Below are 14,583 nucleotides of genomic sequence, written 5' to 3'. Positions count from 1 at the left end.
GAACGTTTTATAAAGAACAGTTACCAACCAGTCAGGTTGTACAAGAACAGGGCCAACAGCTGCTGATATTTCAAAGGCACCAACAGCTTTACCTTTAAAATGGGTGACAAACAAATCTGTATGGGTTAGACAATGACCTTTAACACTAGAGAAACTGCAGGCTTTAGAACAGCTGATACAGCAACAACTAGATGCTCACCATAATGAGGAGTCAACAAACTCTTGGAATTCTCCTGTATTTATTGTTAAAAAAATCTGGAAAATGGAGAATGGTAACAGATCTAAGAGCTGTTAATAAGGTGATTCAGCCAATGGGTTCTCTACAGTCTGGCATTTTTTTGCTTTCTCTATTGTCTAAAGAATAGCCTCTTACAGTTATTGATTTAAAAGACTGTTTCTTTAATATACCTTTGCAAGAAAAAGACAGAAAATTTTGCCTTCACAATGCCTATTTATAATAATTATCAGCCTGCTAGAAGATATCAATGGGAGGTTCTCCCACAGGGAATGTTAAAAAGCTTCACACTGTGCCAATATTTTGTAAGTCAGCCATTGGAAATGATACATAAACAATTTCCTGAATCTATAGTTTATCATTATATGAATGACATTTTGCTATCTGATTCAAATGTAGATACTTTATAAAAAAATGTTGGAAGAAGTGAAGAAAATTTACCTTGTTGGGGATTACAAATTATTTCTGAAAAAGTACAAAGAGGAGATTCTATTAATTATTTAGGCTATAAATAGGTTTTCAAAAAATTAGACCACAAAATGCACAAATTAGAAAAGATTGATTATAGACTCTTTTTAATTTTATTTTTAAAACAATCTTGTTTTACATACCAGCTGCAGTTTCCTCTCCCTCCCTTCAATCTGCTCCCCCTATCTACTCCCCAACCCACCACCATTCACTCCTCAGAGAGAGTGAGGCCTCCCATGGGGAGTCAACAAAATCTGTCCCAACACTTGAGGCAGGGTCAAGGCCCTCCCCCTGTATCTAGGCTGAGCAAGGTGTCTCTCCATAGGGATGGGCTCCAGAGAGACAGTTCATACACTAGGGATAAGAAATGGTTCCACTGCCAGTGGCCCCACAAAATGCCCAAGCCACACAACTGTCACCATATTCAGAGGGCCTAGTTCGGTCTTATGCAGGTTCCCCAGCTGTCAGTCCCACTTGCTCAGGTCAGCTGTTTTTGTGGGTTTCCCCATCATAGTCTTGGCTCCTTTGCTTGTAATATTGCTCCTCCCTCTCTATGGCTGGACTCCAGGAGTTCGGGCCAGTGATTAGCTGTGGATCTCTGCATCTGCTTTCATCAGATACTGGATGAAGGTGCTATGATGACAATTAAGGTAGTCATCAACCTGATTATAGGTGAAGGGCATTTTAGGTACACTCTCCACTAGATTTTTAGCTGGGGTCATCCTTGTGGGTTCCTGGGAATTTCCATTGTGCCTGGTTTCTTGCTAACCCCATAATGGCTCCCTCTTTTAAGGTATCACTTACCTTGCTCTCCCTCTCTGTCCTTCACCCAACTCAATCTTTCTGATCTCTCATGTTCTCCTCCCTGCTCCCCTTCTCCCTCACCACTTCCTTACCACCTCCCTGTCCCTCCAGACTGCTACATTACTAAAGAGATCTTGTCTACTTCCCCTTCCCAGGGGGATCCATGAATGACTCTCTTTAGGTTTTCCTTGTTTCCTGTCTTCTCTGGGGTTGTGGATTGTAGGTTTGTTATCTTTTGCTTTATAACTAATATCCACTTATGGGTGAGTACATACCATGTTTGTCTGTGTCTGGGTTACCTCACTCAGGTTGATTTTTTTCTAGTTCCATCCATTTGCCTGTAAATTCCAAGATGTCATTGTTTTCTACTGCTGAGTACTCCTTGTGTAAATGTACCACATTTTCTTTAATCATCCTTTGGTTGAGGGGCATTGAGGGTGTTTCCAGGTCCTGGCAATTATGAATAATACGACTATGAACATAGATGAGCAAATGTCTCTCTTGTATGGGTCTTCATTCTTTGGGCATATGCAAATAGAGCCATATTTATCCCTGTGCACAAAACTCAAGTCAAAGACCTCAATAACAATTCAGACACACTGAATCTCATAGAATAGAAAGTAGCATTGACTGCATTGGCACAGGCGCTTCCTGAATATAACCCCAGCAGCACAGACACTGAGATCGATAATTAATAAATGAGACATCCTGAAACTGAGAAGCTTCTGTAAGGCAAAGGACACGGGTAATAAGACAAAATGGCAATCTACAGAATGGGAAAAAAAACTTCATCAGCTCCACATTGGACAGAGGGCTGGTCTCCAAAATATACAAAGAACTCAAGAAACCAGATATCAAAATATCAAATACTACAATTAAAAATGGGGTAGATCTAAATAGAGAATTCTCAACAGAGGAATCTCAAGGAACTGTTCAACATCCTTAGCCATCAAGGAAATGCACCTTATACCAGTCAGAACAGCTAAGATAAAAAACACTGATGGTCGCTTATGCTGGAGAGGATGTGGAGTAAGGAGAACACTTTCCCATTACAGAAAGCCTGGACAACAAATGATACAGCTACCCCTCCCAGGATTTAATAATTAACCCAAAGTTTTCTTTTCAGGATTCCCTAAAGATATTGTCGCTCCCAGACAGCAGGAAGTAAATTTAAGAATACAATGCCCACATTTCCAAGAGGTGGGGTGGGTGGTTTTTGGTCATTCAGTGAGTTATGGATATCTGTCAGTGTTTATGGGGATTGTGAAGCACGATTTATAAAAGCTCAGAGAGAGAGACAAATTGGTGTTCAACCTGAAGATCTGAAAAGCAAAACAGCCAGCCACTAGCTCTTACTTTGACCTCAGTCTGAAATGGCAATCCTGCCTCCAGGAATCTCAGAATGAGACTGTTGAGAGCTGTTTCCTCCCATTTTATAATCCTCTCTAGGGCTGGGATTAAAGGCATGTACCACCCGATTTCTATGTCATCTAGTGTGGCTACTGGGATGAAAGGTGTGTGTTACTATAACCTGGTCTGTAGGGCTAACCAGTAGGACTGTTTTACCCTCAGATCTTCAGGCAAACTTTATTTATCAAAATACAATTGAAATTCCACTACAGGATTTGTTATAAGTTGTTATTGATAATGGTCATGAAAAAAGCTAAACAAAGGAAATTAGATTCAAGTTTCTTGTTTTGAAAAGAAAAAAAGGGGGATATAGATATGATAGAATAAAAGGGTAGATTATTGAATCTACCTTTAAAAAGCAACTACTAGTTTTAAATGTTTTACATTGGATTGGATTTTTATATATTGTATACAAATTTTGTATATTGATACAAATTTGAGATTAATTTAGTTAGAACAAACTGTACTATATTTCTACTCTTGCTCAAGGTATTGTACGTATTTAAAAATGTAATGCAAATTTCTAGTCCTTGAAAATTATTCTTACCAACTGTTTTGAATAATAAGGAAATGCAAGTTAGTAGTTAATCACCTAATATAATTAAACTTGTAGTCACATTAAGAATGTTTTCAAGGTCATACAAAGATATATATATATATATATATATATTTTTTTTTTAAATGATTTATTTATTTATTATGTATACAACATTCTGCCTCGATGTATGCCCACACGCCAGAGGAGGGCGCCAGATCTCATTACAGATGGTTGTGAGCCACCATGTGGTTGCTGGGAATTGAACTCAGAACCTCTGGAAGAGCAGCCAGTGCTCTTATCCTCTGAGCCATTTCTCCAGCCCCACAAAGATATATTTTAAACAGATACATTATCTTCAAACACTGACTTCATGCAGAAAACACAGAAAGGGTAGAGCTGATCTCAGCTTCGTTTTGCCTGTGTTTCTTCTTTTTACTGAGCATCGCCACCTGGACCACCAATTGTCCATGCTTGTTCTAAAGGAACATGCCTTCAGAGTTCAGAACCCTCTCTATAGTGCTCTCTGAAGTAGATCTCTAGGGCTCAACTCCTGGATTTATCTTTTATCATCTATATTATTGTGGTGGTTTGAGAGAGAATGGAAATGTGCCCCATAGGCATGTTGGAGGAAGAGGTCACTGGGGGGTGGGCTTTGAGGTCTCAAGCCACAACCAGTGTAACAGCTCACTTCTGGCAGATAAGGATGCAGAACTCTCAGCTCCTCCAGCACCTTGTCTGCCTGCAAGCCACCATGCTTCCTGTCATCTGATAGAAAATCTCTGAACTGCAAACCAGCTCCAATTAAACATTTTCCTTTATAAGAGTTGCCGTGGTCATGGCAATTTATTAATTCACAGCAATAAAACCCTAAGACAGTTTACCTTGTGGAGCTGTGTAATTACCTATGTTCCATTTCCATTTATAAAATAAGAAAATTATAGTAGTTACATTCGAACAAAATTCTGAAATTAAATGTCGGAGTCTCACACTGGGGTGACATCTGTCGGGGTCCAGTCTTGATGGGGTTCACACGTTGCAGGGTAGGGGTGTGTGGATTAGAAATATTAGATATGAGGAACAGAGCTTTGAAAGAAAAGGAACGGAGATGCAGAGTAGAACCAGGAGGGCAATCTAGTGATTAATGATTGGCCTGTGTTATTTTCCATATGCTTATATTCTAATCTAAAGAGAAGGCAAAAGATTGCTTTAACATAACACAAAAAACAAACAGAGAAATGACCTCTTCAATACCTGAAATATCAAGCCACTATATCCTGAGTTAAGTATTCTGTTGTTTAGGCAGGACATGCAGTGACCACACCTTAGACCAAGCATCCTGTAGGCAGCCACTCCCTGGGTTAAACCTCCTGTCATCTCCTTGAAGGAGCAGGAATAGGCTTGAATTCTCTGACCTTTGGTGAGGGTGAAATGGATCCACTTCTGCAAGCTATCTTAATGCCCCAAACACCAAGTATTTACACCCTAGGTCAGGATGTCTTGTCTGTAGACATTCCTTAAGTCTTATCTCCTGTCACCAACCTAGAATGAGCAAGAGTTGGCTTAAACTCTCTGAACTTCAGTCAAGATGGAGCAGACCCACTTCTGAGGCTCCCTATAAAAATGAGATAATATAAGGCCTGGAACAACAACAACAAAAACAAAAAACCTCAAAAAAATGTTAGTAAGCTTTTGAGAGCAGGGTCCTGAACCCACAATTTTGGCAGGGCCAAAGCCAGGATTAAACTATTTGATACTTAATCCAAGAATCATGCTTCTCATGACCTTCTCTGCTTCTGTTTGGATCAACTTGACATCTCAAAGAAGTCAAAGCACTTTTAATACTGTTTTACGTCATCATCTTTCCTCTCAAACCTAAGAATCAGGTTCTAGTATTATTCCTATTTTGGGATAACAAACAGAAGATGGCCCAGAAGCATCTCTTATTCACTTCTTAGAGTGCCTCTCATTTCTTACTACACATTATTTTGGACATTATTTTACAGTGACCTAAATTAAACTCATTTTCTTCTAAGATTTAAGAGTGTTTCCGTTTTCTTAGTGGGCTTTGAAACCACTCCTAACTACATCTTACGGTTATTTTCAAGTAATTCCGGAAAACCAAATACAAAGCAGGCATCACAGAACATGCTTGTGATTATATTTTTCATTTCTCAACCTTCAGGAGTGATCTATCTACTTTGTTTTAAAATCTCCAGAAGAAAGCAAGTTGATAAAGGTACTTACCAACATTACTGATGTTAGATTAAGCATTATTTATTAAGCCCTTAGCTATTGACCTTGTACTTATGCACACTCTACAGCAGTAAGATGAACATTGCCGTGGCTTTCCCGAGTGTCGAGGAGCCTTTTGGAAGAGCCTCCACCCGTGGAAATGTGGAACCAAAACAGGAGCCACATTATCCATTGTTATTAAGTTTCCATACCTCACAAGAATGAGATTCTGTTTCCAAAGCCTAATGAATTCTGCAAACCATGTTTTTCAACCTGTGCTGAATTCGTGACCCCATGATGTATGCCCACCCCCTTGCCTTGGTAAGCTTCTGAACCTGTGATATACGGTTGGCCTTTTGCCTAGGGAAAATGTGTCTTCCCAGGTATCTTGATGACTTCCCTTCCACTTGATGGAATCTTGCACTTATCTACCCCACAGTCAGCCTTGAGCCTCCACTCTTCCGTCCAGGTGCTGAGGGTCGATTATCTCTGAAACATTTTCCGCGGAGCTACACTGGCAGGACCCCTGAGGGTGGGAGACAGATAAGCCGCGAGGTGAGAGTTTGGGTATAGAGTTTATTTAGTGGGTATTGGAAATGATATAAGAGTAAGGGATTATGGAGGGGGTGGGAGAAGGGGAGAGAGACCAGGGGTGACAGAGAAAGAGGAAAGAGAGAGGGGAGGAAGAAGAAAGAAGGGGGTAAGAGAAGAAGGGAGAGAGGCCCTAGTTACCTCTTAAGAAGGTTGGGGGGAGAGGGAGAGAGAATGCAGAGAGGGCAGAGATCAGCTTGGTACCCAGGTGACAAGGATAACAATCTCCACAACTGTTTTCTATCAAGACTATCCCTTCCCCATAAAAGGGACCTCAGAAGCCAGTGCGGGGCGGCTCTCTGAAAGCTCTAGGAGAGGCGGCTAGCAGGCCAGTTCTAAATACAGCTTGCTTTAATCAGACCTTCGCAGAACTGTTTTTTTCCTCAGGTCTAACAGAAACCACAGCCATGAAGGAAGAAATCTCCGGCTTCCCTCCTTCGCATCTTTTCCCTTAACTTGAAAAGAAAAAAAAGAAAGACAGACAGACAGACAGACAGAAGAAACCTGTTCGTGTATTTCTGCAGTCGTCTCCTCAGATGGGAATTTGGCGGGCGCAGCTCCGGGTCCCCAGATTGGCCAGGCGCAGGGCATGAGCAGAGAAGCCCCACACACCCAGGTTACTACTGCAAGCGGCGCGGGCCGTGTGCGCATGCGCCACCCGGAGCCTGGGTTGTGGGTGCTGCCCGGAGAGCGCATGGGCAGACAAACTGTCCGTCGGTTTGTCCCGACGGGAGGGCAGCGTGGGCGCCATCTTCCTGGGGGCCGCCGGGGGGCTCGGCCGGCTGGGCGTGTGGCGGGCGCTCAGACTGGTCCCGGGGCGCCGGGCGGGGAGGGTGCGAGTCGAAGGCCGGGCAGGCGGGGCCGGGGCGAGCACGGCCTGTGCGGTTAGAGCCCCGCGCGCTCGCTGACTCCGACGCCCTCCGTCCGCCTCCCCGAGCGGGGTCCCGACGGCGAAGATCTCGGAGCCTCGCCTAGGTATTGCTTTTCTCGGCCGCGTCCGCGTGGGTAGCGGCGCGGGAGAGCTCGGCAGGCCGGTGTCCCCGGGCTGGAGGGGCGCAGAGCGGTGCAGTGAGGTTGGGAGCCGGTCCCCTTGGGCGAGCTGGGGTGGAGCGTTTGCGTTCGGGACAGGGGTCCCGGTTAATCTAACAGCCAATTCGGGCGCAGACTCTGGCGACAGCCTCGGATCCGACCTAGCAAGTTGGCCTGGCGGTAAAAGAAGGAAACTCTGATCTTCGGGAGTGTGGACAAAGGCGTCGGGCTGTGGAATCGATGCCTTCGGAGGATTCCCCATTGATGATGGATGGCGTGAGAAGTCGGTGCTCTGTGGATTCGACTTAACAGTTCCTGACCCGGGACTGTGACTCAATGTGGTCATGCATTTTTTTTTTTAAATTTTAGACACCTGCATTATAAAAGGCAGATTATATCAGAGACTATTTGTGGACTGGGGTAGATGGTCTGCAGGAAAATTCAAGTTTACAATTTTAACGTTCTTCATATCTGGGCACTAAGACATAGTTGGAGGCATATAGAAAACTGCCTCCATTATCATGTCTGGAAAATGCCTTTATTTGATAGTTAAAATCAAGTGGATTAGAAATTAGGGCTCTTAAGTTCAGTGTCCCGTTTTTCTCCGACTCTTAATTAAAAGATACACACTTGCGGTCATTTAATTAAGACGGTGATTTAAACGGAAGGATGACGTGGTTAAATTAGCCAGCTTGTTTAAAATGTGTTTATCATTAAATGAATTTTTAGGGATTGGCTTCCTGACATCAACACAGTCACTAAATCACTTTGGCATTCATATCTGAACCGGGGTTAGTGTGTGTTTTGATTTTTGCGCAGTGGCATTCGAAACCAGAACAGGATAATTTGTGTTTCGACTTTGGTGCAGTCTGTTGTGCCAGTAGACTGTGGAGATCCTGAGGAAATAGTGTATTGTGAGAAGTACTTTGAGTCTCCTAGAGATAGTCTCGATGTTACTGTCCGTGGACAGATAATGACATTGACCTGCTGTGGCAAGGGCAAAGAAGTCTAAACATTAACTTTTACTTGGCACATTAGCACAAACTAGGTCTCTTGGATTGGAATGCAATGGCCTCGTGCCTGTGAAGCTGCCTTTAGTTAAGACACTTAGGTAAGGTGGTTTTAAGCTAGGATGTGTTGTGAGAGGCATTTTGAATTTGGCGGGTACTTATTGCCTTGAAATGTCTTCGAATTCATGTACTTGTAGTTGAATTTATGTCCTAGGATTCCATCCCTCTTGAATTTAAAAAGTTTAAGGACAGAGAAAGTGGTGCTTACCATTTGCTCCCCAAAATATTTAAAGACTTAAAACGTAGCCAAGTCAGTTGACATAGGCCTCTTGGAATTTGAATGTGGACAGGTGTTTCAAGGAGCGTTTTTATAGTTTTTGTTGAAATGTTGGGTGTAAATATTAATTTGTTGAAATCAGGCTTACACTTTTGTTTGTACTGCAAAGATTTTAATAGTAAATCTCAATTTTAAAATGTAGTGTGTGCCATTATTTTTATTAACTTCTAGTTTAAGAAGTTTAATCTATAAGCCAGCTCCCCCTTTAAAGACAATCTTTCAAACTTGAAGGAATATATTTATGTACAGTGGTACTTAAGTTTAAGGGAACAAAACTTTATTTGCACATTAATGTTAATTATGATTAATGTGGCACATTTGAAAAGTTATTTGGAAAAAATTGGGTGTCTATAAAAGAGCTACACACTAGTATCCTTAAATAATAATAAGTTGAATTTTTTTTCAGTAATGAATGTTGGCAATCCCAAGATTCCAAATTGGTCTTTATTCTTGTTTACTTTTCTATATTATTATTAAGGTTTCTGTAATGTAAGCATGTAGGGTAGTTTTTTGAAGTGGTTATTGGCATAATAAAATTTCAAAGTTGATATAGTTTTTGTTTTTTGTTTTCTTCGTGTCTGTGCTTGAGATGAGTTTTAACAGTCTACTGTTGTAAGCATATTGGAGGAGTGACATTGATTCTTCTTACATTTAGGGATGCCTTAATTACATTGTAATAACGCTTGTTTCTGTATTTGTGATATGTGGCATTTGTATCCAAATGGTAGCCATTGACTTGGCTTTCTTGCATAATTGCCAGTTTTTGAGCTTTGATATTTTTTTATCCAGTACATCATTTTGAATTGTTGCTTTGTCTGACTTAGTAGTGTGTCTTGGAAGGGTGGAGAATGGCGAGGGAGTTGGACATAAGTCTGAACTACATGCTTGGGTCATCATTAGGTAAAATGATGGAAGGTCTTTAAAAATAAATGATTTTCAAGTCGATGTTTTACTTATAAAACAGATTTTTTTCTACAACTTCTATATCAGCATGTGATAAACCCAGAGTTTACTTAATGATGGAATTCAGTGAGTTTTGTTATATTTTATACACTCATGTAACCACTACTACACTCAAAATATCTATTCATACATTTTCATGCAAATTCCAATCATGTAGTATAATTTTCAGCATACATTTTTAGTTTTTAATACTTCCCAGCTGTCTGCTCTGGTTTTATACTTCTTTTTTGAAGAAGTATAATCAAGTTCCCTTTTTGGACAAATCATTTTGTAATGCCCACAATTTTCATGCTTTATAGTGTTTCGCTCTACTAGGTAATTCTGAAATGGATATCAGGCATTGAGATCAATTACAGAGTTCAAAGATTAATTATATTTCATTTTCTTTCCACAGTTAAGTTGCTTTTACAGAATTAACAGGTCTCCAAGAAATAAAAGGAAAAGGTAAGACTTCAGAGCTTACGGCTTTGCACAGAAAGAACCGTGACAGCATCAGATAGATCAGTGTGTCTTTGTACCTTGCTTCTCTTTCCATGGCTGCTGAGTATCCTGAGCAGAAATGAACATTGACCATAGCTGGCTTTTCTGAATATGTAAACTTTATTATGGTTACTTACGGGCCAGGAGGAGGCATGTTTCTAAAGAGTCTGAAAGTAGTTTGATTTTGTTGGAAAACAGCATTTGGCAGACTTACAAGGGAAAAGTTGGTACTTTTGATGTTCCTATTGAATAGGATAGGTGACGTGAAGTGTTACTTTAAGGCAGTTGGTTTATCTGTATGTCTAGACAGGAGAAAGCGTATTTGTTTTCTTTAAGAATTAGATAAGATCAGTTTTTTGCAAACTAGTATCTTGCTTCCACTTACTAATGCTGAAGGAAGCAGGAACCAGGTAATTATTAAGCTAGTTTGCGCTAAGGTGCTGCAAAAGTAAGTCTTGCTATTATGTGTACCTTTCTGTCTGCAGGTCATTATTGCTGTGGTTTGAGCCCAGCATGGCTGTAGTCATCCGTTTACTGGGGCTCCCCTTTATTGCGGGGCCTGTGGATATCCGTCACTTCTTCAAGGGATTGGCTATTCCTGATGGAGGAGTGCATATAATTGGAGGGAAAGTTGGGGAGGCTTTTATTATTTTTGCAACAGATGAAGATGCGAGACGTGCCATAAGCCGTTCAGGAGGGTTTATCAAGGATTCACCTGTAGAGCTTTTTCTCAGTAGCAAGGCAGAGATGCAGAAGACCATAGAAATGAAGAGAAGTGTTCGTGGAGGACGAGGGCGACTGGGGTCGGGGGCATCAGGGGTCAGCAACCTGTGTCATTTTATTGATGCTGTGAAGAAAGAGGAGAGTCATTCTGGATATGGCTCTTCAGTTAACCAAGATGCTGGGTTTCACTCTAACGGTGCAGGACTTGATGTAAGGCCAAGAAAGACCAGGCCATTGAAGGCTGAGAACCCGTACTTGTTTCTACGAGGTTTGCCTTACTTAGTAAATGAAGATGATGTCCGTGTCTTTTTCTCTGGTTTGTGTGTGGATGGAGTAATTTTCTTAAAACATCATGATGGCCGAAATAATGGTGATGCTGTAGTGAAGTTTGCTTCATGTATTGATGCCTCAGAAGGTCTTAAATGCCATAGGAGTTTCATGGGTTCAAGATTTATAGAAGTAATGCAGGGCTCGGAACAACAGTGGATTGAATTTGGTGGCAGTGCGACTAAGGGTGGTGACATTCCTTGTCTGCGATCTGAAGAACATTCTCCTTCAAGAGGTATGAACGACAGACATTGCCGAAAGCGATCTCATTCAAAATCTCCTAGAAGAACACGTTCTCGCTCTCCTCTTGGATTTTATCTTCACTTAAAAAATCTGTCCTTAAGTATTGACAAGAGAGATCTAAGGAATTTCTTTAAAGACACTGACCTGACTAATGAGCAGATTAAATTTTTATATAAAGATGAACGAAGAACACGGTTTGCCTTTGTGATGTTTAAGAACCTGAAAGACTATAATACTGCCTTGAGTCTGCATAAGACTGTGTTACAATATCGTCCAGTTTTTATTGACCCAATTTCTAGGAAGCAAATGATGAAATTCATTGAATGCTATGAAAAGAAGAGACCAGGGTCACAGAAAGACTTTGAAGACGGCTACTCTGGTCAGAAACTGTACATATATATAAGAAATTTTCCATTTGATGTCACGAAGGGCGAGGTGCAGAAGTTCTTTGCAGACTTCCCCCTTGTTGAGGATGATATATATTTGCTTTATGATGACAAGGGAGCTGGTTTGGGGGAAGCACTGGTGAGATTTAAATCAGAAGAACTGGCCATGAAAGCTGAACGTTTAAACCGAAGAAAATTCTTAGGGACAGAGGTGCTGTTAAGACTTATATCTGAGGTACAGATGCAGGAGTTTGGTGTCAATTTTTCCTTTATGTGCGGTGAGAAAACACAAGCCCGTTCCCAGTCACACAACAGAGATGACCGTTCCCATCTGTTTGCCCTAAACGACTCACCAGTATGCTCACTTGGCTGGTCCGAAAGGGTTGATTATCAGCTGGAAGACTTAAGGCATCCCCACAGGTATTTCCAGCAATCTGACAGGCACCCTCCAGAAGACTTCCGGCACTCTCCTGAGGACTTCCGGCACTCCCCAGAAGACTATAGACACTCCCGGGAGGAACACATGAGGCGCTCTAGGGAGGAAGACTGGAGACGGCCTCTGGAGGACTGGAGATGGTCGTCGGAAGATGATTTCAGGCACTCTTATGAAAAAGACTTTAGGCAGCTGCCAGAGGAGGACTTCAGACGGCCACCTCAGGAGCACTTCAGGAGGCCATCCCAGGAGCACTTCCGACGGCCACCCCAAGAACATTTCAGGCTTTCCCGAGAGGAGTATTTCAGGCATATGGCAGACGAAGGCTTTAGGCACCCTTCTGATGAGGACTTCAGGACCTCCCAAGAAGAAGATTTGAGATGTCCCTCTGATGAGGACTTCAGGCAGCTCTCTGGGGAAGACCTCAGGGATGTACCAGAGGAGGACCCTAGATTTCCTGATAGTTTTAGACCTCCTGGTGAGGATTTTTGGACCTCACCTGATTTCAGGGGTCATCGTCCTTTTATGAACTTTGGTCACCTAGACGGTGGCAAGTTTGATTTTGGAAAGCATAATATGGAATGTTTTCCTGAGGGAAGATTTATGCCTGATCTAAAATTAAATTGTGGTTCAGGTAGAATAACTCCTGTTAAGATCACGAATCTTCCATTTAAAGCTAATGCTAATGAAATTTTAGACTTTTTCCATGGTTATAAAGTCATACCTGATTCAGTTTCAATACAGTATAACGAGCAAGGGTTACCTATAGGAGAAGCCATTGTTGCTCTGATTAATTATAATGAAGCTGTAGCTGCTGTTAAAGAACTGAATGGTAGACCAGTTGGTCCCCGCAAAGCTAAGCTCATTTTGCTATAGAGAGTCTCTCATCTCAGTTCCGTAGTTTTCTTCCACAGTATTGATACAGTAAAAATACAGCCTTTTAAAAAGTTTATTTTTAATTATATAATTAACTATTTTAGTTTTAACCTGTGACTAGAGAAAATGTGTTATGTAAATCTGGTTTTCCTTTGCTTACAAATGGACATTCTTCTCCATAATTTAAAATTACATATGCTCTCTTTTTCTTTGCTAGGGCAGAGAAAACAAATTTCCTGAATTCATTAGTTTCATTGATGTTATGGATAAACCCCAGTCTTGTGAAATGTGGGGTTATGTTTGGGGAAGGTAAATTTATCTTTAATTTTGTTTTCACCATTTTTTACTCAGACTGTCTAAGGAAATGACGGATGACTGGTTGTTCAGGTTGGCACTTTCATTGCTACCAGCTGCAGAACTCCCTTTTGTGTGAGATATTGTGTTAAAGTCTCCTCTTAACTCTAAATAGTTCAGAAAATGAACATACTGTGAACTTGAAATTTACTTATATGAAAGGCTTAGGAAATTCTCAAAATTTGTGTTCATAACTTTGAAAAGTTTTATAAAAATAAAATTGCAACTGAAATACTTATTAACTTGTATTTGTATAACAAAAGCAAAGACAGAATTGTGTCTGGGTATTATAAAAAATTTTCAACAGTTGTCTTAAAATTATATGGTAAACGGGACCAAATAATCTATAATACACACAGGTCTATAGTTTCTCCAATATTATTTTATCTTAAGCACTGGAGGCCTAGGGCTTATCCTAACTAAACTGCTAAGATTAACACAAAATGTTCAGAAGTCAGTAAAATAATTTGTTTAGGGCTAGAGGGGAACTCTCAGGCTGGCAAGATATGGCAAATGAATCTAGTTTTTCCAGGCAATCTACTGGTGACTCATTAGGTTTCCTTTTTAGATTCAAAATTTTGTATTCGTTCAGACTCACTAAATATAAGATGTCTGGGTGTGAATTTTGACTTTGATACTCAATGTTTATATTTTGCTTATACTCAACTAGATTTTCCTTACCTTAAATAGAAGTAGCTGACAATGGACACATAATTTATTAGGCAGTAAATGCTTTATATGTATGCTTTCTATTATCTTTTTAATGTTATTCTTCACAAATAAGAAATGAAGTTTAGAGAGGTTAAGCCAGTTGCCTGAAGTTAACACGAAGTTAAGGAACCGATCTTAACCCCATAAGGAGATTTCTGATCATACCATGTCCATAAATATCTTACTGTGTCACTCGGTTACGTGGTATTTCTACTTTAGTAAGATCATGATAAAAAAGTATTTTCAGTTGTAAATTCTATTTCCTTTCTTTGATTTATTTTTAAAGTTACATTTAAAGTATGACACTTAAACATTGTTAGCGAAATTAAAGAGAAAAATGACTTAAGAATTTAGTTTCTCTTGGAATATATATATATATATATATATATATATATTTCCAAGTCAAAGTTCATTTTTTCTAATTCATGATTTT

The 14,583-nt window shown here is 40.5% G+C and overlaps 1 protein-coding gene across 2 annotated transcripts; it reads left to right on the top strand.

The window, feature by feature from the left end:
• Positions 1-7,136: 7,136 nt before the first annotated feature.
• On the top strand, positions 7,137-14,474 carry Rbm12b (RNA binding motif protein 12B). 2 transcript variants are annotated; one of them, XM_075966945.1, is made up of 3 exons: positions 7,137-7,253; positions 10,012-10,061; positions 10,583-14,474. In XM_075966945.1, the coding sequence occupies exon 3, from the start codon at positions 10,611-10,613 to the stop codon at positions 13,083-13,085; it is 2,475 nt and encodes an 824-aa protein (XP_075823060.1). In that variant the 5' UTR covers positions 7,137-7,253; positions 10,012-10,061; positions 10,583-10,610; the 3' UTR covers positions 13,086-14,474. The 2 variants fall into 2 exon arrangements, with proteins under 2 accessions (XP_075823060.1, XP_075823059.1); XM_075966944.1 differs by having other exon boundaries at positions 7,162-7,253; positions 7,443-10,061.
• Positions 14,475-14,583: the final 109 nt, after the last annotated feature.

The sequence above is a fragment of the Microtus pennsylvanicus genome, chromosome 3 (genome assembly GCF_037038515.1).
Source record: "Microtus pennsylvanicus isolate mMicPen1 chromosome 3, mMicPen1.hap1, whole genome shotgun sequence".
NCBI classification, from domain to species: Eukaryota; Metazoa; Chordata; class Mammalia; order Rodentia; family Cricetidae; genus Microtus; species Microtus pennsylvanicus.
Note: the sequence above shows the minus strand (reverse complement) of the source record. Positions and strands in the feature narration are given on the sequence as shown.

Excerpts from the sequence above, each read along its gene's own strand:
- Rbm12b (XM_075966945.1), top strand. The coding sequence starts at position 10,611 with ATGGCTGTAGTCATCCGTTTACTGGGGCTCCCCTTTATTGCGGGGCCT.